At 44.5% G+C, this 21,543-nt stretch overlaps 1 protein-coding gene across 4 annotated transcripts in view; it reads right to left on the bottom strand.

The window, feature by feature from the left end:
* Window positions 1-21,543, bottom strand: part of FLNB (filamin B) — a 71,021-nt gene that overhangs the window by 29,874 nt on the left and 19,604 nt on the right. For all 4 annotated transcript variants that reach the window (XM_036390794.1, XM_036390795.2, XM_054516003.1 and 1 more), the window contains exons 2-18: window positions 17,263-17,511; window positions 16,151-16,248; window positions 15,128-15,275; window positions 11,900-12,018; window positions 11,091-11,168; window positions 10,149-10,311; window positions 8,686-8,883; window positions 6,862-6,999; window positions 5,610-5,736; window positions 4,937-5,073; window positions 4,372-4,565; window positions 3,939-4,052; window positions 3,295-3,438; window positions 2,835-2,958; window positions 2,423-2,583; window positions 1,798-1,888; window positions 1,391-1,560 (exon numbers count right to left, since the gene is read on the bottom strand). In XM_036390794.1, coding sequence (XP_036246687.1) covers window positions 1,391-1,560; window positions 1,798-1,888; window positions 2,423-2,583; window positions 2,835-2,958; window positions 3,295-3,438; window positions 3,939-4,052; window positions 4,372-4,565; window positions 4,937-5,073; window positions 5,610-5,736; window positions 6,862-6,999; window positions 8,686-8,883; window positions 10,149-10,311; window positions 11,091-11,168; window positions 11,900-12,018; window positions 15,128-15,275; window positions 16,151-16,248; window positions 17,263-17,511 — 2,453 coding nt within the window. The remainder of the gene's footprint in view (window positions 1-1,390; window positions 1,561-1,797; window positions 1,889-2,422; window positions 2,584-2,834; window positions 2,959-3,294; window positions 3,439-3,938; window positions 4,053-4,371; window positions 4,566-4,936; window positions 5,074-5,609; window positions 5,737-6,861; window positions 7,000-8,685; window positions 8,884-10,148; window positions 10,312-11,090; window positions 11,169-11,899; window positions 12,019-15,127; window positions 15,276-16,150; window positions 16,249-17,262; window positions 17,512-21,543) is intronic.

Here is a 21,543-nt window from a genome sequence, read left to right as displayed (position 1 = left end):
AAACATATACACGGGTAGCTGTAGCAACACCACGAGATAGATAAGACCAAATAAACAGCATTAAAATAAGGCTGCTCTGCAACTGACACTGTCCCTCAGGAATTTAACTACCTATTCCATCCTTCCCCTGCTCTGAGGAGTCCACAGTCTCATTCATAAGCTACTGCTTAGGAACCCAAGAAGGACAGGGTCCAGGAAAGACCTATGTGCTCACAGCATGGAGGGACAACAAGGCTACTCTAATTACTGAGCAGTCTATTTTCATCTCTTAACCACTGCTCTCCTGCCACTGTTATCCATGAGCATCTCTTGTAAGCCCACAGCACTTCCATGACCCATGGTACTTCTCCAGTTGGAAGACCCAAGTGGAAAACCTGGTTTGGGCATCCTGGCTTGTTTCACCAGTGATTTTCAGGTGAAGCACAGAAATCTGGTACTGCTCATGAACACATGGAGACATAGAGTACAGAGGAGTGCTCCCTTCTGCATACCAAGCCTGACTAAACAAGCCAAAGCCTCTCCAAACAGGCATGCCAGCCACAACCTGAGATCATGCAACTGCTTTATCAAAAACAAACGTTAGCTCCACGGTTCTTCCAAGAACTCTGAACCAGCATTATCAGTTAAATAATACTGCAGTTTTCCTTATCAGTTCACTTTTACATAGCTCCAACTCAAGGAAACTGGGGCAGATGACCTAGTAGTTCATTTGGTCGTTCAGGAGAACAAGAGTAGCAAAACACTTTCATCTCAGCACCAGAGCACCTATATCCTCAGAAATACGAGATTTTGCATTCTGGTGTTTAGTGGCCCTTTACAAACATACAAGTACAGTGTAAGGAAAAATACTTCTAGTTATTAGGAGCTTCCACTTTCAGCTCTTTAATGGTGCTGCTAGAAAGGCACCAACTTCATCACTTGCCTACTGGGAAGTAGTGCAGCTTCACCCAAACTCTTCTTTTGTCCCTGCTCTGGTTTGCACTCCAGCTCCTTTGACACCAGCAGCTGACAGGCAGCACACCACAACCTCAGCTCTGCAGGACTGCAGCAGCTGGGGCAGCAGTCAGCTCCACTGGGGAGTCTGGGAAGGTTTGCCACCTTCCTTCTTCAACTGATAAGGTATAGAATGATGATGTGAGCTGTGTGCTACTGCATCAGTATCTCTCCTTGCCATAGAAAAGAAAACAGTGGCAAGCTATCAATAACTACACCAGAAAAACTGCATTACTGCTTTCCAACTCCCACTGTACTGCAGGCATTAGGGATTCTGGGGAACAAGAGACCCTGGCAAGTTTTTTCTGCTTTTTCCACTTTGCACTAGGTAGGGAGGTCACTGCACTACAGCAACACAAGTTGCTCACTCCTGTACCACTACAGGAGTTGGACATACCTGCTGTATGGGCGTGTACCTAATAGTGTGGGAATAGTCATAGTTGTCAATGATATCCAGATCCATCACTGCCTCTCCTGGCACTGAGCTGCTGAACTGCACATCCAGTGGTGCTTTTCCAGCTCCCTTGGTGAACACAGTGAAGTGTGTTGGTTTGCCACTTTCCACACCTGAAGAAAAATGTTGATTCTTATTTACACACAGCTCACACAGAGAAACTCTCCACAAGAAGCATTCAGTACCAATAAAGCCCAGCCAAGCAAAATATCAAGGGAAAGGCATTGTTTGCAACTGCCTGACACCCCACCCTGCTACTATATCCCAGCAATGCTCAGCCAGGCTGCGACCATCCTGCAACAGCTCCTCAGGATCCAGCATTAGTCACACTACATGAACCCAGCTCTCACCAGTTTTGTTCAGCCCAGGTCCTTCAGCTTTCACTTTGCTGGCATCGTGTGAGGGGTCCACCTTAACTCTGAATGGGCTGGCAGGAATTTCCTGCAACAGAAACACAACTCCAAAAGTAAGCAGGTCACTCTTCACTAGCCAAAATTAAACAGATAATAGTTTCAAGATTATTCTGCTCTAATTCCAGCATCTTGAGTAAAACTTCACCTTACTTAAACATTGCCTAACTGATTAGTATAACTCAAAATACAGGGCAAAGTTAACAGCTGGAAGTTTCTCTTTCTCTATCGGTTTTTTATTTTTAAGGAAAATTTTTTCCCCTATTTTCCTTGAGAAGACACTTAGGTTTTTTAGACACTTCAGAAGGCAGCCTTACCCCACCATGGAGACGACATTCATTATGCCAGACCAGCACATTGTCCCCAACCAATTCCTCTCACTTGCATACATGCCATTATTACAAAAGAAATTTCCATTTTTTACATTGCTATAGAAACAACAACCAAACCAAGTACATGTGAGCTGATGTAGAAAGAGCCAGCTGTGAACTGGCAAATGCATGATGATCAAAGAGCAGAGAAACAGATTCTCGAAAACTCAGGCTGCAAAATGAAGATTACAAACCTCTCCTGCAAAAAGCACTTTAATGGTGTAGCGCCCAGCAGCAGGTGGTGAGTATTTCACTGTGAATGTATCATTAGCATTGTGGATGATGTCGAAATCGATGTCCTCTTCCTCACTGCTGACCACACGAGCATCACACTTAATTCCAACACTGACATCACCTAGGAAAAGCAAGTGGAGGTTTTGCTACTGGACAGCACAGACACTGCCAGCCAAACAGCCAGACCATTCCCACTTCTATCTGTCTGAGTCACCATGTTAACTAATGTAACAGATCAGATCACTTCACTGCAATGTTCTGCTTCCCAAGGTTTTTCCACTAAATAAGGAAAACCAGCATGGAACAGTACATTATCCCCTCCTTGCATGACCTGTGATTCTAATACCGCAGAATAGCCCAGCCTGCTTTTACCTTCTCCTGCATCTGTGCAGTCCACAGTGAAGTGGGTTGGCTCACTTGCCTTCAGGCCAGTCCTCTCCACACCAGGTCCAAACACTTTGACTTTCTGAGGATGACTCCCTTGACCTATAAGGACCTACACAAATTCACAAGGGTCAGAATCACACATCTGTTACACTTGAGATCACAGCCAAGTCAGAGCATTGCTTGGAGAGGAGCTACAGGATAACAGACACAAATGAATGGCCCCAAATCACTCAGGCTGCAGCTGGGCTGATAGGAGACCACCACATGAGCTTGTAAAAACAGAAAGATGTATACAAGTGGATAGGTTTCTAAAAAAATGAAGCAGAAGGACACACCTCCTTGAAGTCCACAGAAGGGGTTTATCATCCTAGTTGTACTAACAAGTAGTTGTGAGCACCCATGTCCTGTTTGACCATAACTAATATCTATTCATCTCGGTACTTACCCTAAATGGGCTGTTGGGCACATTGGCTCCTCCCCAGACAACAGAAATTGTATGTTTGATTGGTTTAACCGGCACGTAGGAGCAGGCAAACACACCATCAGGCTTGCTCTTTATCTGGATATCAATAGGGTTTCCTTCTCCATCCTAAAAAGCAGTAATACAAGCAGAAGGTTCAGGTGCTTCAAAAATGTTTGCATGGTTTGAACAGCTCAAGACTGTTCCAGAATGTGTCAGTTTTTTGGTTTTTTTTTCCAGAACTGCAATTCAGAAATACTGAAGAAACATGCAATTTACACTCCTGCAAGTCTTCCTCATCTAACACTTGCTCATTCATACACCATCCTACAACACATAGAAAATTCACAGGCTCAGAGACACTTAAGTGCTTCCAAATGACAACTCAAGGAAATTACACTTGGCTTTGCTTCCAAGTAAGAAAGCAAAGCCATTTACTTCAGAGCAGTCACTTGGTCTTCAGTTGTTGCCTGACTACATTACACAGATCAAAGCACAGAGCTTTGACTTGAATTACACATGCCCAGAATTAAGTGGTGTGTAAGTGAGTAGGAATACTTAACGCATTTTTCTAAACAGTATTAAAGTCCTTTTGCTGCAGTTTCACACAGCTGCCTTTGGGTTTTTACCTGTGCATACATCTTCAGAGGTGCTTTCCCAGCATCCTTGGTTTCAACTGTGAACTCAGCAGGATTGTTCACTATACAGCCAGTCCTCTCCAAGCCCGGGCCATAAGCCTTCACCTAAAAGAGCACCTCAAGAATATCAGTTTGCAATTCAGAAAGAGAAACAACACTAAGTGATTTATGTATGAAGACCTGCCCCCTCCACAAACCCCATGAAGCATGTGATACTACTTCAGCAAGTTTTCATTACATTAAATCAAAACCACAACAGTATTATTCAAAAAAGCTGAGGAGTATCTGGCTGGGTAGTATCTTGGCAAATTCAGAGCTTTAAGCAGAGGCAGTTTAAGGGTCTGCTACCAGAATCCTTTAGAAACATCTCTACTGTAGTTACATCCAAGACATGCTGTGCTATGGGTGAACTCCTGTGCCTCACCTTATCCGCGTTGAAGTCTCCTGAAGCTGGGCGAATGAAGGCCATGTAAGGGCTGTCTTTTATGTCCTCATCATCACACATGATGTGCACAGCATATTCACCAGGCTCTTTGGGCCAATACTTCACATCACACGAGCCATCATTCTTGTCATCACACTCAATTTTAGCCTGAGAAGGGCCTTCTATTGCAAAGCCTGAAAAAGGAACAAGTAGGTTCCTCATGTTGGGTTTGTGGTGGCCGCTAACTTAACACCACTTCCACAAATAGCTTTTTGTTAGCCTTAAACATGCCTGATCTCTCAGTCACCCTTCTTCAGCAATACAGGAGATCATCCATCCATCATTCCCTTCTGGATGTCATCCCACAAAACCACAGATTAACACTCTCCCTCACACACACTCCTGTCTCTAGGACGTGCCTTTGATACTCTATAGATGTTAGTGTTTAGACCACAATGTCTTACAGACATGGTTTCTACTGTTGGGAAACCTATTGTTTCTCGTGGGTTCACTGCTGGCATTGCAAGATCCAAATATTTCAGGGAAACTCAGTCAAGTAACATACCCAGAGAGCCAACTTCTGTGCCAATGGACTCGACCACAAAGTCAGCCGACTTGCCCACAACTCCCTCATGCAGTCCTGGCCCCCAAGCTCGCACTTTCTGAGGACCTGCTTCATGACCCACCTGAACCTCAAAGGGGCTATCAGAGAAAAACAAAGCATGGAATTAGAAACGGGGACAAATACAGCATCTATGTTTTTCCCCAGGCATTTTAATGAGGGTCTACATTGAATTTGCCAAATTAATAGATGCTATCATGTGGTGGCACAGTGCCCAGCAGTGTTTTTCTAGCAGAGATGTCCGCCAACCCATCACCACCTTCCACCACAAATCCTGAGTGTCAAATACTTGCTCTGCTTGCTATAGCTGTGGACACTGAAACAAGAGTCCTTCAAAATCTTACAGCAAAGTCCAAGCTGCATCACCCACGATGTTTTATTAGGTTTTTTTAGTCATGATTTTGCGTTAGAAAGACTGACACAAATCACCCTTCAGAGCTTTGTCAAGCTGCTGCAGCCCAAAACCAGGCTGTTAAAAATAAAGTTACAACAACAATTTGCCACTAACATGTCTCCCCAGTGCTTCTTTTCAAAGATCAGCGCTGCTTTAAATGCCCACCAACTATACAACACACTGAAGGACATAAAAATGCCCAAAAAGCTACTTTTGACTCACCTTTTTGGGATGTTTTGCCCACCCCATGTAATTGTGACAACGTACTTCCCTGGTGTGGCTGGATAATATTCAAATGCATATATACCATCCATAAAGCCTTTTTGTTTCACCAACTCCTCCAAGCCCTCTGTTGAAAGATCAATTCAGCATTGAACTTAACAGTTTCCATCCTGCTTTCAATTACTCAGACAAGTTCATGTTTTCTAGTATTTATTTTAGCTTGCAAGAATAAATTTCTTCCACCAGAAAAAAAAAGGTCAGGTTATAAGGGAAGTTAGTTCTACGTGCCCTCTAGGACAAAGACAGCAAACACTTCCAGAAGAAATACAGCAGAAAGTATTTTAAGTTACCAGACTTAATAAGTTCCCTTGTGTTTTATTTTCTTAGTCTGCAGTATGATGCATGTCATATGTTAAAACAAAAAAGCTTAACATTTGTCAGACTTTGTAACCACAAGTATGCAGGGAATGCCTACTTTTCATTTTCTTCAAGATGAAGAATTTAGGAAGAAAAGCTTAATACGCTAAAATTTACATTGATATGTCTGTTGCTTTTTTCCCCCCCAGCCTCACGAAGCCACACAGTCAGAGCTCTGTGTGTGGAGGAGGTGAGGGCAATACAATGCACCTTTGAATGCCGCCCCAGCGGGGGGAGGTGGCGGGCTCAGAGTACCACACAGGGACTGCTGCTGGCGGCCACATGAGCCAGCAGCCCCTGTGCTCCCATCCTCCCAGGCAGAGGGCCACATCCAGGGCTCAGGACCAAGGGACCTGGGGATTGATCCTCATAGATGGTCTCTGTCAGCCATCTGGGTTCTTTTCCTCCTCTGCTTGTGTGCCTAAGCAGCTAGTGCCACCAGGAATACTGCTCTGAGCCATTCCCAGCTTTATGAGAGCAGGATTTCCATCAGGCCAGAGACCATGGCGTGTGACTTGCTTCCACAGATTGCATGAAGATGCAATGTGTACCCATAAAGTTTGGAGGCCACAGCAGGCAGATGTATGGATTTTCTCAGTTTTGCCAACTGACACATTAAAATGGAAAGAACTAAAACCAGATATAATCTTACCCAGCTTTGCAGATCAAAACCTCCCCAACAGACACCGATAAACCATTCTGAAGTCTGGCTTTTTAAACAGATCCCATCAGTTCCATCAGGACACCATCTCCTTCCTGCTCTTCCTTTTCCCAGGCTCTGCTCCTCCCCCTTCTCCAAAACACATGCACAGCACAGATACACCCCAGCACTCACTTGGTCCCTTTATAGTCACTCCAAGATCTCCGCTCCCTGCTGCTCTGGTATCAACCTTGAAGTCGGCCGTCTCCCTGATACGGACGCCCTTGGGCTGCAGACCTCGACCAGAGGCACGACACGCGCTGGGGTTGCAGGCTGCAAAGGAACTTCAGGCATTACTACTGTCTCTGATCTCAACATACCCAGCCTAGCCAGCCTGGGACAACCTTCAGTTTAACATTGACTCAGGGCAACCACAGCTTAGCTTTCAGCAGAAGGTTACAGCATTAAGGCAGACAGACGTGAGTCTGCCGGCTGCTGTCTATGCCCCCCAGCTTTCAGGCAGTAGCAGTCAGTGCCACCAGGCAACATTGACCCTGTCCAAGACCATTTTTTAGAATGACTGCAAACGCTGAAGCCCTTCTGCTTTCCAATTCAATGCCACTTATCAATACAAGGCTTTTACACAGCTATCACACAGAGATATTTGCCACAGACACAACCTTCCTGACGCCTTTTGCATTGAGGCCCACTGCAGTGTAGGGTGAAGGGTCCCTTTGCAGATAAGCCCCAGTGAACAGTATTATTCTGCTGGTCTTTCAGAAGCACATGACTGGGTAACTGCTATTAGCAAAGCTGAGTTTTGCCTGTCCTTCGTTAAAAGATGTCACATCAAACCCCCCCTGCTTGTCACAGTTCACACTTTCACAGAAGCAAAGTCACCAAGCCCTCTGCAGCCTGAAGCAGGGTGGGGCAGGAGGGTTACACATAGCTTAGGCTTATCTGGGCCTCTTTACTCCAAGCACTTCTCTGGGCCTGCAGAGCGGCTACAGAAATTCTGTGCACTTAGGAATAGTTTTCATTACACAATCCCAGCTGTCATGAGGTTTTCAACGCCAAAGACCTGAGAGGTTTGAAGAGACTTACAAACAACCACAGCTTCCCAGCACTGTAAACCAAACACGCATTTTCCTCAAGCATGCCATGCTTACAGAAGGAGCACAAGTCTGCCAAGCAGCTTGTTAGGTTTTCACTCATTATACAACAGCTTACAGGTTTTCCCCTCACCCCCGCAGCAGCCAACATCGCCCTGTGTCCTACACTGGCCAGTGTGAGTGGGGATTGTGTGGCATCTGCCAGCTCTGAAAGCTCAGTGGGAACACACAGGAGCGTGGCTGACGTGGAGTGGGAACAGCTTGCAGAGCACTCACACAGCTGCGTCAGGCAGCTTGTGGTTAAGCCAGTTTCACTGACTGGGTCACACAAAGCTTCAGTTCGTTTGCAACTTTCCTCCCCAACCCCAACAAAACCAAAAATCCTTTTGGCTGGGACAAGCTGCAGGCTAGAAGCTTACAAAGAGCAAACACGACGGAGCATCCTGCACACCTCTTACCAACTATGAAGCCATTAGCAGTGAAGTCCAAAATTCCACAAATGGAGGGTAGCTCAGGAGAGATGAGCAGAGATCTAAAAGCATAGGAGCAGGTAAGGATGGAACAGAAAGCAAATTAGGTGTCCATTAAGGAGGAAAACAGTAAATATAGTCATTTGAGGAACAAGGGTGGAAAACAGCGAGACACTGCATAGCTGGATAAATAACTCAAAAAAATTCAAAGGGCAGCTTAACATTTGTAAGTCTAGGCAGAAAGGAAACTAGCAACAAAAGCCATATTACTGTTAGAGAGCACTGGTTTATCCTGAGAGTACTCAGGTGACCCACTGAAACAGGACCAAGATGTTGAAAGGTAGAGAATATAAAAGGCATGATCCAAGCATATTCTGTGATCACATCCAAGGAGAAAAATGCTCATCTACATTTATACGCATTTTTAAAAAACATACCCTCTCCAATGAGAACAGTGCAAGGAGTTTTGGGAATTGCCTCCCCAGCAAAAGTCACTTTGACAATGTGAGGACCAGCTTGAACAGGTTTATAGGTGCAGCGGTAGACCTGGTTGCCTTTGTCTTCCACTACAACTTCAGCAAGGCTTCTTCCCTGAGGATCCTCCACTTCCACAATCACGTCACCCACACCAGCACCTGCAAAGGAAACAAGCTCAGCTGAGCCTTGGCTTCCCCACTAGCACCAGGCACCCTGTTTCAGACCACTACCAGCTGTCTGTGCTCAGCCAGCCATCCTCTGCTGCCAATTCTAGGCACAGCCTCCGTGCTCAGCTTTTGCTGACAGCAATCAAACATTTGAGCAGAAAGTGGGCAAGACAGCATGGTGGCATTCCATGAAGTCAAACTGACAGGGCTCTGCTGCTCCAGCCACAGGGTTTCACAACATAGCACTGAATATACATACAGCCTGGCTACCCCACGGACACCACCCTGTAGAATCTCTATCGCAGATCAGCTTTACCAGTCAGTTCAATCTCTCAAGCTTTGAAGTGGTTTAGATTAAGAGATTGGACAAATGAATGCTGGTCTGACAAGGATCCTCTCTGCTGGACTATATGTATTCATTTTTGTTCAGACACCTGCTCCTCTCACATCTTATTCAACTCATCATACAACAAAAACAGTTTTCTATACACTTTCAGAGGCCAGACATGTCTTTACATGATTCAGACCACTCCCTCTCCCAATTAGAGGCTGAACATAATAGTTGCCTCACTATAACCACATTTAATTTTATTCCTAAAATCCCTCAGGCAGAAGGCAATCTCAAATATGCTACTCAGCATATTTTGGTGTTTAAATGCTACAAGTAACTGCCCTAAGTAGTTTCACATTGTTCTAAATGAATTAACATTTGTAGCATCTTATTGACTCATTCCTCTAGGCTACAGCATTGGCCTAATAGCAGGTAACAAATAATGTGATGGAGATGCCCTAATGAAGATAGTAACCCTCTAATAATTACAATAGAGGTTGAAACCAGATCATCATTGAAGTATGAACTCAAAGTAGCACTGCAGCAGGTTCTGTAGAGCTAAATATAGAACACACTACACATTTATGGTTGGCTCACAGTTTATCCTTCACATTTATGTTCAACACGTCACATTCTTGTTTTAAATGAGTTGGGGACAGAAATCAGCCAGGAACTTGACTGCTGCCATCCAGCAAATTCATGGCAAATTTCTGGGTCAGGCTTAGCACCCTCTTGCCCCAGCTCAGCTCTGCACTTCAAATATTTCATACACAGCTGAAGCCTTCTGAGCAGCCCAGCTATTATTTCACCCGTGAGTTTGATGGGGCTACAAATCCTCATCCACTTTACAGCTATTTTTCCAAGGCCTTAGGTTCTCACATTTGAGGACACTGCAGGATTTCCATCATCACCCATCCCTGCTTACCTGCTGTGTAGAGGTCAAAGTAGGTAGGTTTATTGGCAATGTTCCCTGCTGCCTCCAGTCCCGGTCCTTTTGCTGTCACTTTGCTTGCATCTCCCTGGGCTTTGTCAACATTCACTTCAAATGGGCTCTTCGAGATGTGCTGCCCAGCAAACAGGACTGAAACCTAGGGACAGGGAGCATCAGCTTGGACCCATCAGGCAGAGGCAGGGCTCAGATCACCACCATAAAGCTAAGTGCAGGGTCAAGCACCTGCATTCCTAACACAAAGACTCTTTCCCTCAGAGGTGAGGGACCATCCATCCCACAACCCTCATCAGATCCATGCTAACTGCTGCCACCTTCTTAAAGTTCCATTGATTAGAGTCAGGCACACCAGCATGGAAACTTGAATCAGGATGTGCCAATACAAGGTGGACCTCCATCCAGCAATAAAGTGGCAGCAGAACTTGCATTTTATCTTTTCAGGCTGGCTGTGGGGACCAGCCATCCTAGAAAGTGTAAAAGCAACAGGATCACCCATCATAAACCTGTGACTATGGGCATCCAGAGACAAAGGGAGAGAATCCTTCTCTGCAAAATCCCTCCAGTGTACAGTACCATCAGCAAAGAAATACCTCATGGAAACAACCTGCGGTTTTCATCTGCATCTCTTCTGACAACGCACAAAACTGTCTTTGTGAGTTGCACAAAGTGGCCCAGCTGTAGCACTTGATACCCAAACACAAATGCACTTTCTCCCAACACACACTTCTTTTCCCCCTTGCAATGGGAGCAGCCCAAAAGCCAGATGGAGAACTAAGGCCACATCAATTTAACTTTTCTTCAGGATGCCTGAGGTGGCTCTTGCCCATTAGTGAATAGGGGGCCCTCAGGGGCTCATGTTAACAACCAGCAGAGCAGTGTGTCTAGCAAGAGAATACTGGTTATTGACATAAAACTCACCTTGTGAGGTCCAGTAACCCTTGGAACATACTGTACTGAGTAGGTTTTGTTTTTGTCACTGGACGGCGTTATCTTTGCCTAGGAGAGAAAACACATCCCTCGTCAAGCTGTGCCTACGCACACCAGCTGAACTCTTTACTGATACTGCAATCTATTCCAGAGTCAGCACTGTTAGATTCTTGTTGCTGTGAGAGCAGGGATCCTTGCTATCCCCCTCTTCTCACATGGAAAAAATCCCATTGGTTTTGTCTTTACAAGAGGGGAAGCAAGCTACCTTCTTCTCAACCCAGCCCTTTCCTTTGCTGTTAATTGCTGTATTGAGGCAGGCCAAGAGTGAGGAGACAGTAAGTCCAATGTACAGCTGTATTTCTCTGGAATGCTGTAACATGATCAAGTGGAACACTTGGATGAGAAGTTTCTATAAACATTAAAACCAGCATTTTAACTCAAAATGATTCATGGCATCTAAATAGTTGCTTTAGCCATTCTTGCAGAATGAGTAAATGCAGACAGTGATTTACTGATGTATGTTATCTAAAAGCAGGTCAGAGTGTACTTGGCCAGTCAAGCTAAAGCTCTGCAACTACTGGACACTGGAGCTGTATTGCTTAGTTGCAGGTAGTGACTTTTTCAAGGCCATTACGAAGAAAAGCTTGAGGTTTCTTGCACTTCAGATAAACGGTGTTTTGCAATTTCTTTTTAGATTACTTATTTGTCAAGAACTTACTTGTGAAAGATGAAGGTTACCGCAAAAACTGCAGCGTTCAGACCAATCTGACTTTTCCATACAAGCCACTTAGTGTACATACCTCCTCTCTGTTTCCTTCTGGATCTTCTATGAAGACCATCAGGTCACCCTGCCCAGCACTGATGGTGTCCACTGTGAAAATGGCAGGCTGCTTCACCATGTTCCCATGCGGCTCAATCCCTGTGAGACAGATACAGAACAGCACATTAGCTGCTGCCACAAACCTGGAAGGCAGTTTGGAGGCTGCCCAAAGGCTGTCCAACCCATTCTCCCTTGCAAGCCATCACAATCAGTTTCCCCAGACTTTTGCACATCATGTCTTTACCCTCTGCCCACAGCATGATGCTTACAATAAGGCCTTCTCTTACAATACAAGTATTTTTAAAAATTGGTTAAATCATTGGCACTCAACTCATCTTACAATCTCTGACCAAGTCAGGAACCCAGCTGCTATCTGGATTCAGATGAAAACCAGTTACCCTGACACGTACTGAGGGTCACTCCCACTGCTGACAAGTGTAGGACTGATGCTGACAGCAAGTGGGACATGTGCATTAGCTGCTCTTTAGGAGCTGCTCTCTTCACATAGTTAAATGTTTGAGTGTGTTGCACCATAGAGAGGCAGGAGAGAAATTTTGGGAAGCCTTTAGGTGAAGCCATTACTCTAGAGCCAAGAGTAAAAGACTTACTTTAAGCAAGACAATTTTTACCTGTACTGCCCCATCTTACTCCATTTTCAAAATCCAGCAGTACAGACACTGCTCAGATTTACTATCCTTTGAAATCTGCTCAGACTACCTGGCCAGAGTGTACACTGTAGAAAGAGCATGCAGGAACCTCTTAAAACAGTAAAAATCTTGCCACTTCTTGTGGTTTCCACTTAACTTTTAATCAATTTCCTTATTCCCCAGCACAAGGCCTGCTACAGCACGCATTTACCAGCAGGGTTTCATCACATCCCTGTACACAGACCCAGGTCATGACATCTGTCATGGTGGTGTCAGACTGAGTGGGTGGAAGAACTTCCCAAAGTTGCAGATTCCAGACTAGCCCAAACACATCCATACCCTTCCGTCCAAGGCAATTTCTCCTTGGCTGATTCATAAAACCGTGGGCACTCCAGCTCCATAGCACAATTAGTGGAAAGTGCAACGTCTGATAGATTATAAAGGAAGTGGTTGTGAACAACAGAATTCCTGAACTTGTTTATCTTCAGAAAACAGTAACTTGAGAGTAATGCAAGGAAGACCATGTTTTTGCTAGGAAATCTGAGCATTCTGATAAGGTGTTAACAATTGACATATTCATTCCTTCAAACTAAGCCCTAAATTATCATCTAGCTGAAACTGCTACGAATTTGCTCTGTGTCTCTCCAGTCCATACTACAAGCACTAGGATAAGGTATTCAAGTTAAGTATCACACCTTCTGCAAGAACAAGAAAGATTGATTATCCTCCTCTGAAGACAATTTCAGCCAGGACACTATTGGTTGTACAGCGTTTTCTTGGCCTAGACTTCATCATCTAGATTTTACTATCTTGTCAGTGGCCTGCTTTGGATGGTTAAATGAGAACCCCTAGCCCGCCACTGAAGACCTACACAACTCTGTACATCCCCTCTGCAGGCTCATTTCACACCAGCTCTACACATGGCTGTCCTCAGCACAAACCCTCACGGTGCTCAGGGTGGTGTGCTACAGCTAAGACTCTTGTTGGGAGCTTATGAAGAGCTTACATGAAAAAGGATAATAAAAAGAGCTAAGACTGACCCACTTTACACTTTGACAGTCATCTTTTTCTGGAAGCACGAAAACCTGTTTCTCACCTGTCCAAAAGACCCTGCTCAGTCAAGGACTGAGCCCCTTGCTGCTGGAGTCACCTTCCAGTTCTGACATATCTTAGCAGTCAGAATTATCAATTAGTATATTTAGTGACTCTGTTTTGGCAATTAACTTAATGAAAGCATCAATCTTTCAAGAAGAGCCACTCACTCTAAAGTAATTTTCATTACAAAGGCTCCAGAGACACATGAAAGCAGACAAAGTAATTCCAGTTTTTGAATGAATAAAAACATGACTAAAGCCAGACTTGACAGACTGAGGCAGGCTGATCAGTCGTTTACACATCTGGGGCCTGAAAAATGTGTCTGTGTATTGTGGTTTGCTGTGGAAGGCACCTACAAAGAAAATCAACCCCAAGCTGGATAGGTGCTAAACCCACTCTGACTGTAGCAAATGCTCTTAAGTGCATAAATAAAGTCCATATCCCTTCATTCCATTAGTTATGTTTCAATGGAAAATCAAGTTTAAAAAACCCCAGGCAAATAAGAAAACCAGAAAAAAAATAAGGAAAGTTCTGTTTCTTTCCATTTCACTCTTGTAGACCCATTTCTGAAACACACTCATTCTGAAAGTCTTGAAGGACCAATAGCAGCCCAGAGATGAAAAAAAAAAAAAAATTAAGGTGGAATGGAGAGCCAAGTGTAATGCTGAAGAGATGTCTTCCAACATGCCAACCATATTAAAGGTAAAAATCTGTTACTTATTCAGCTGTGACTATACTCCAATCTAGAACAGAACCTCATCAATAGTTATATGAAATTATCAATTAAAAAGGTCAGTTAAAAATAAGAATGCCTGCACAGATCTACAGTTGCTTAAGCATCTATGGATATTCAGCAAATTCAGCCTTCAGTCCTTCCAATCAGTAAATACAGCCTTTCTAATAAAGGCTCAGCACTATTTAATGTCTCAAGGGCTACCAACCCATCTTTGTACATGTGCCAAGTATTCAACACTATAAATCAATTCAAGTAAGTAATTTAGAATTATCCCACTCTAACACATACCAAGCCTGGGTAATGGAAAACTGTCTCTACAGAGAGCCTGCCAGAGAGACAGTGAGGTGATGAAGTTTTTCTTCTTTTAAGGAGTGCTTTATCACAAGAAGCATTCCCTGGTAGATCATCACCCATCAACAGCAATACTGCTGGCCTGAATTCCACACCAAGGTTGTTTTAGCCCCATATCATGCTACTTCTTCCAGCTGTGGATGGGAGGCTGGCAGCTTGCAGAACAGGTTCAGACTGCGAAATTTACATGTTAGAACTAGGAGTGCCTTCTGGACTATATCCATGTATTTCTGAAACCAGGCACCACACCAAGAGTATACAAGTGAAACTTTGAAGTCAGTTAGTTACAGTAGGTCTGAAGTTCAACATAAGCAGAAAACCCCACCCAGCTTTCTGAAGAGTTACTGCTCTGTGCAGCTTCAGCTCACCAAGTCCTCACCTTTGCCATAAGCCCTTGCTTTCTTTGGATTCAGTTTAGGTTTTAAAGGAGCTCCTGGTTTCAGCTTGGCTTTGGGGAACTGGGACAGGTAAGTCATCACAGAGTGCTCATCCACATCAGGGTGGATAATTTCTTCAGGGGTAATAACCTGAAAGACAGTGCAATTAAGCATATTGAACCAGTGCTTGGTTACCGCAGGTGAACACAGAAACAGAACTATGACACAGACTTAGATTTCAAAACTCCCACATGCTAATGGGATTTCTTACACTTATTTTCCCTTTGATACACACAACATCATTTATTATCTCAGGCAAGAAAATCAAGAAGCTCATAATTATCCCAATGTGGTTTGGGGGCTTTTTCTGCCTTGATTACTAAGGGTTCTCAGGAGACTGCAAGAAACTTAATGGTACCAAGGCAAGAGAACAGCAGTTATGTTCCCCTTGGAAAGTGACATGGGCATAACTGACACTGAAAAAGTTAGTAATTCATAATCCTGTAGGCAACAGCTCTGAACTGCAAGGCTTGCAAAGTAAAACTCGTGACTCCTGCTTCCACAGTACAAGCTGCTTCAGAGACTTCTAGAATTCTGTCCAAATTTATCAGCATGAAAATAATCCAGTTTGTAAATACATTGCTCTCTGTTTGAACATTATCATTGCAGGTGATTTCCTAAGCCAGTAAGTTTTTCTTCTGTGGAATTCAATGCAGGAAAACAAATTCACTCCATGGACTAAGATGTCAGGCACCACCACATAGGCCCTTTCCTCCTACCTTACATGCTGCAACAGCATCTTTCCTCAGCAGAGACACCTACACAAATACAACCAGAGCTCTGAAATGTAATGGTGTGTTTCATTACAGTGCACCCTTTCTCAGGCAACTCTACATGAGTTAAGAGTAACTTTTCAAAGCATCCAAACAGCTTTACCTGCTTTCTTCAATTTCAACTCCAGCTAGTCACGAGACCAAAGCTGGCCACTGTGCTCGCCACGGGCAGCCCAAGGTTGGTGGCCTTACCTGTGGCACACCCAGCCAGTCATCCGCCTGCTGCATGGCTTCCCGAGCGTTGTCCACGGGCTTCTTTGGGTCCCAGCTCTCCCAGTCAGGGCACAACCCTGCAAGCACATTTCAGTTGTTGTGTGTTATCTGCCAAGGTGCTTCCCTAGCTGAAGAAACCAAGTATAAACTCCAGATCCCCTTGCATTACACTGCTTTGCAGAAAGACATTCAGAGCTTTGCAGAAGTAGCCAAAACAAGACAAGCACATGCTGCTTACTGAAACAACTCTAAGGCAACAATCAGTGTAGAGTCATAGAATGGTCTAGGCTGGAAGGAATCTTTAAAGGTCATCTAGACTGACCCCCCCCTGCAATGAGCAGTGATATTTTCAACAGAGCTCTGTGCAACCTGACCTTGAACATTTCCCAGGATGGGACATCTACCATCTCTCTAGGTAACTTGTGCAAGATACCACTCTAAATTTAGCACAAATACATCTACTATCCTTTTTGTTTCACTGGTTCTCTTGCAGCATATTTGGTAAAGAACATTTCAACCGCTTGCCACAGCAGCCTAGATTGCATTAGATGAACACCTGCAATCCCACTAGCAAGGCTGTTTTATTAAAAAAGTGAGGAAATTTTGCCTTTTTCACACTACATCAAATTATTTGCCTTAAGCAGCTCAGTCTCAGATTGCTAAACACTGAAGTTTCAATTAGTGTGTTCAGTTAGAGAGCTCTGTGCTCCCTCTGCAAACCTACTTCAGGAGAAGACATGAAGTCTCCCACTGCACCCTGAAGTTGAAAGGTTGTTGGCACTTGCCGTGGGAACAATCCTTTCTTCCATTTAGCAGCCAGCATTTCTGCCTTTGTCCCTTGCACCCAATACAAAGCTTAGATGTGGCGCCTCCCATAATGCAATCACACATTCTGCTACAGGCTAGAATTTCTCTTGGCCAAGAAGTTTACAACTTGCTGCTTCCTGCAGCTGGTCTCTTTGGACTCTTTTGGTTTTCTTGAAAGCCTCATTCCAGTCTCAAGCTCAGCAGCGAAAACCTCCTCACATAGGGAGAGCAGCCATAAGGACAACAAGCAAGGAAAACACTGGCCATCAGAACAAAGGACTTACCTGGAGCACAGCTGTCAACAAGAGCACCCAGTGCTTTGCCATCCTGCCAGTTCTGATTGAAGTTTGTGATTGGCAAGTAAGGAATTTTGTTCTGGATCCAGCCCAGCAGCCTCTGCTTAGGAGTCTGCTTCTTTGCATCATCATCACCTTCATCCTCCCACACTGGCATAGAAATGGAGTAGTGAAGGATAAGGGTCCATATCAGGCCAAGGATCAGCTTCAGGTTTCCATCAACTATGGCTTTGCTATCTGGAAGACAAAATACATACAACTGATTACCTGCCATTCTAAAGAAAAGAGGTGTGTTTTTAAAACAGTGTGCCTGCACTCATGCAGGTAATCAAGGACAAGAAAACTGACCCAGGGCACTTGAAGACATTTGTTCAGGTGGAGACTCCCTTCCTCACAGGAAGCATTAGAAAGGGCAAAAAGAGATGAGTCAAAGGACTCAGTGCTCTCCAGTTGTCACCTGCTCCTTCAGCAGGAGAAGTGGCAGTTTAAGATCTCTAGTACTTTGATTTGGATAAGTACCACCTCATATTTTGTAATGGCATTTGTATCATATGAAAAAGGCCAAACAGCATGTGATGGAGGTCACAAAACCAGCATTCCAAAAGGCATGAGACACTCCAGGGCATAGATAAAAGCATCATTTAGGAAACACCATTTATATACAGAAACATGTCTCCCACACACATCAATAATTTGCCTTTTAAATGGTAGGGAATAAAATAAAGTGCTGCTCTGTAGTGAAGACAAGCAAATACAGAGTTTGGAATTGGTCTGTATTGGATATATCAAGACCTGTGTACGATCAGCAAAGTGGGCAGGTGGAAGTCCCTGGACAATCTTTTGCTCCATAACACAAGACATCATCCCTTCACACTACAAATTCAGAGCTACAGAAAAGAAGAGCCAGCTTTGGCTTTTCCATATCATGCTCCAGCTTAAGAAAAATTTATCACCAGAGTGGCTATGCTGCTGTTCTGCTTTAAGACACACTATGGAGCTAAGTTTAAGGCTGCTGGGTCAGATCAGATTTTCATAAGCAAAGTCTGCAGGGGCAGGATGCCTTTCTGCATCAGTTTGGCTTAGTGAAGTGACCACTACAGTTCTGCAAATTCACATGCAAGTTACTTCAGCTTTAATGAGTCACACACAGGATGCCTCTGTTACAATCAGCACTGTTGCTTTTGCTTTATTGATTTGTCCCTTATTAAACTCTTGAAATTTTGAGGCGTGGGCTTCGTTTCTCACGCCTCCCTCCCTTTGAGCTTGTAGTTGTTACTCAGGCTGTATTACACTGTTAACAGCTCCAGTTTTTCAAGCTCACACAAATCAGAGCTCTTCTGCAATGTTTCAGGATGCTCTCAGCCGACAATTCCTCTTATTCCCAGCAGAATGTTACAGCACAGCATTTTTTGGTTCTTTCCTCCATTTCAAGTGCAAACTGTTACAGAAATCCCTTTTCAGTCAACAGAAGTTACAAGTAACCTGGAAACTTCTGTCTACTCTCCAGCTCCTGCAGCATATGCTAGAGTAAAGACAATTACAGCTGTATAAACTCTCTTTCATGCCACCAGAAATCTTACAGAGTCCTAGCCAGCAAAGTAAAAGTGTTCTGTAACTGGATTGCACTCTCCAGTTCACATCCAGAATGTTAACAGGCAAGTCCTCCAAGATTACCCTCCTCGTGCCCAGCACTCACTGGGCATGCCTTTACCTACTGCTCTTCAGCTGTAGAGACCACAGCAGCAACCCAGCACCATCTTATCAATGCAAAAAGATCTACTAACTTTTAAAACAAGTGTTTATACAGAATAGTGATCAAGAATAGCAATCACCCTTTAACCCAATGCTCAGGCAAAGCAGTTAATATTTACATGGTTTCACAATAGAGCAGTATGTCCTAAACAGATAATGCTGTAACTTAAGACCTTGAAAGGCATTTGGACTTTCTGGGTAGCTAGTGTCTGGTTTCTACTCAGATTTATTTGCATGAGATTTTTTAACATCAGTTTTGACTAATCTTACAGGATTACGATATGTGTCTGCCACTTGACTACTCACTGCTGACTACACATCCAGTCCAAGATACACAATAGATGGCTATGGGGTGATTAAGCCCTACTGGGTTTTAATTACAGGTTCCAAGGTAAAAGTCTACATCACATAAACAGTGGGTCTCCTAGCAACAACTAAACAGGCCCTACTGTTACCCTTTTCTGTCCTTTTTCCAGCTGAGCTACAAACAGGTCAGTGCCTTCTGTCCCCCTGTGCCAGCAGCTCCTTCATCCCACTCCATGGCACAACTACCAGGTCACACTTGGTGCTGGAATACACCAATGGCCAGTCCACCTCTGCTCCAGAAATGCCTCCAAGCTTCAGTTTCAGATTTATATCAACATCAGCATTTTTACTAGAGGGACATAGCAATGATTTAGTATACTACAAGCAAGCTCATTTCAGAAAACTATCCAGCACTTCCAGGGAGGAATGCCAGCAGGACAGAACCACCTTGAGTACAATGCTACATACACATTACTCAATATAAAGAATGGCTCATTTTATATTTATAGCACATCAATAATGTCTGTATGTGGTTGCACTGTGGTTACTGCAGCAACCAGCTGCATCTTCAGAGCTGCCCCCAGCACCCCACTGCCCTCTCCAAAGGCACAGCTGACTTGGGGAAAACCAGCCTGTACAGGCTTCCCATCCAGAGCAAGAATATCTCATCTCACCAGCCTCATCCAGAAAGGCTGGGCACAGGGCTGCTGCCCTGATGACAGGAAAAGGTCATCACAGGAACAGGACAGCTCTTCCTCTCTGGGGTTGGTGCCATTGCCACGACTGCACTTTGTTAGCAAGTCAGCAAGCCCTCACAGCCTCCCAGCTTCCTGACTGGCATGGGGATCTCATGATGTCATTTTTTCCAAGCTAAGGAGGAGGGCTTGTCTGCTTTCATTTGGGGTGGGAAGTAGGCAGGGAGAAGAACTCCTGGGCAGGACAGACCTTATCAGCACCTCACAGAGCTGCCCACAGGCCCTTCTCACAGGCACCCCACTCCCAGCACTGGCTCACAATCCCTATCACTATATTAAAGAACCAGCAGAACATTCAAGAGAAGACCAAAGTCCAGCTCAAAGCAGGCTTAGCTTCCATGCACTGCTGTAAAGCTCAGCTCCAGCTGAGCACTCAGCCTCACCAGAAGAGACTCTGCTTTAGTGCTGCCTTTTTCATTAATTGACTAAAAACATTCAGTGCATCTCGGGCTTTAAGATTAAAGTGGCAACCAGGAATACATGCATCCATTTAGGTTCTGTACAGGGAGCACAGAGCTGGCCCTCTGAACACTTAGTACAACCAAATTTACAAGCATCGCCCACCAGTTCTGAGTGCACACTGTAAGTGTAATACTGCCAAGGTGTAGGGATAGTGGAAAGAATAATATATTCCAATGACACTTAAGCACCAACAATCATTACTGCAGGCCCTGCTTGTATCCCAGCTCAGCTGGCTTGCCACTGAATTCCCTCTACTCCCTGGTCTGCTTCAAGACACTTTCTGGCCATCTCAGGCTGGAAAACAGATTACATAAACAGCAGACTTCCACCACTGCTTTCCTACAACAAAAATTACTTTTAGGCATACTTATTACTCACACAGTCAATGCTTTACAGAACCTCTGAAGTCATGATTCTCAACTGCTCCACTGGAGCTCATAGTAAATTTACAATATAGAGATGCACACTTGTGTCAGTGCTTCTGAACCAAACAGCCCAGCCCCTTGACAATTCATCTCCACCAGCCCCAGCTGCATTTGGCTTTCAGCTTCAATGAGTTAGGTGGACAGAAACAAATTGCCTGCCTGCAGCTGTGAGAGCGTGTTTACTCCACAGCACCAGCCACATTTCCGTAGATTAAAGGAGCCCTCTCCATGCAGGAGACAGCCACTGGTCCCTGCCTTCCTGGGCTTGGAGGAAGCAAGCTGCTGGATGTCATCTGCCAAGATCATTTAGCAGGGCTGAACCAACTCTTTACAGCATCACTGCAGACAGCTTTAATGTAACCCTTCTTGGAGAAAGCACAGTCATCTGCATAACTTGCTTTACTCATGTCACAGTGCTTATGTTAACCTCTGTAAGATGCCCTTACAGGTATGTCAGAGAGCAATGTTCCCTGGTTTCCATAGGAGATGTGCGCTTTGGAGATCAAAGTCCCTGCAAGCTGACTCATACTTGCTGACAGTCACTGGACTTCTACCTTCAAAGGGCACAT

The sequence above is a fragment of the Molothrus ater genome, chromosome 11 (assembly GCF_012460135.2).
Source record: "Molothrus ater isolate BHLD 08-10-18 breed brown headed cowbird chromosome 11, BPBGC_Mater_1.1, whole genome shotgun sequence".
NCBI classification, from domain to species: domain Eukaryota; kingdom Metazoa; phylum Chordata; class Aves; order Passeriformes; family Icteridae; genus Molothrus; species Molothrus ater.
This window is presented reverse-complemented; position numbering and strand designations above follow the sequence as displayed.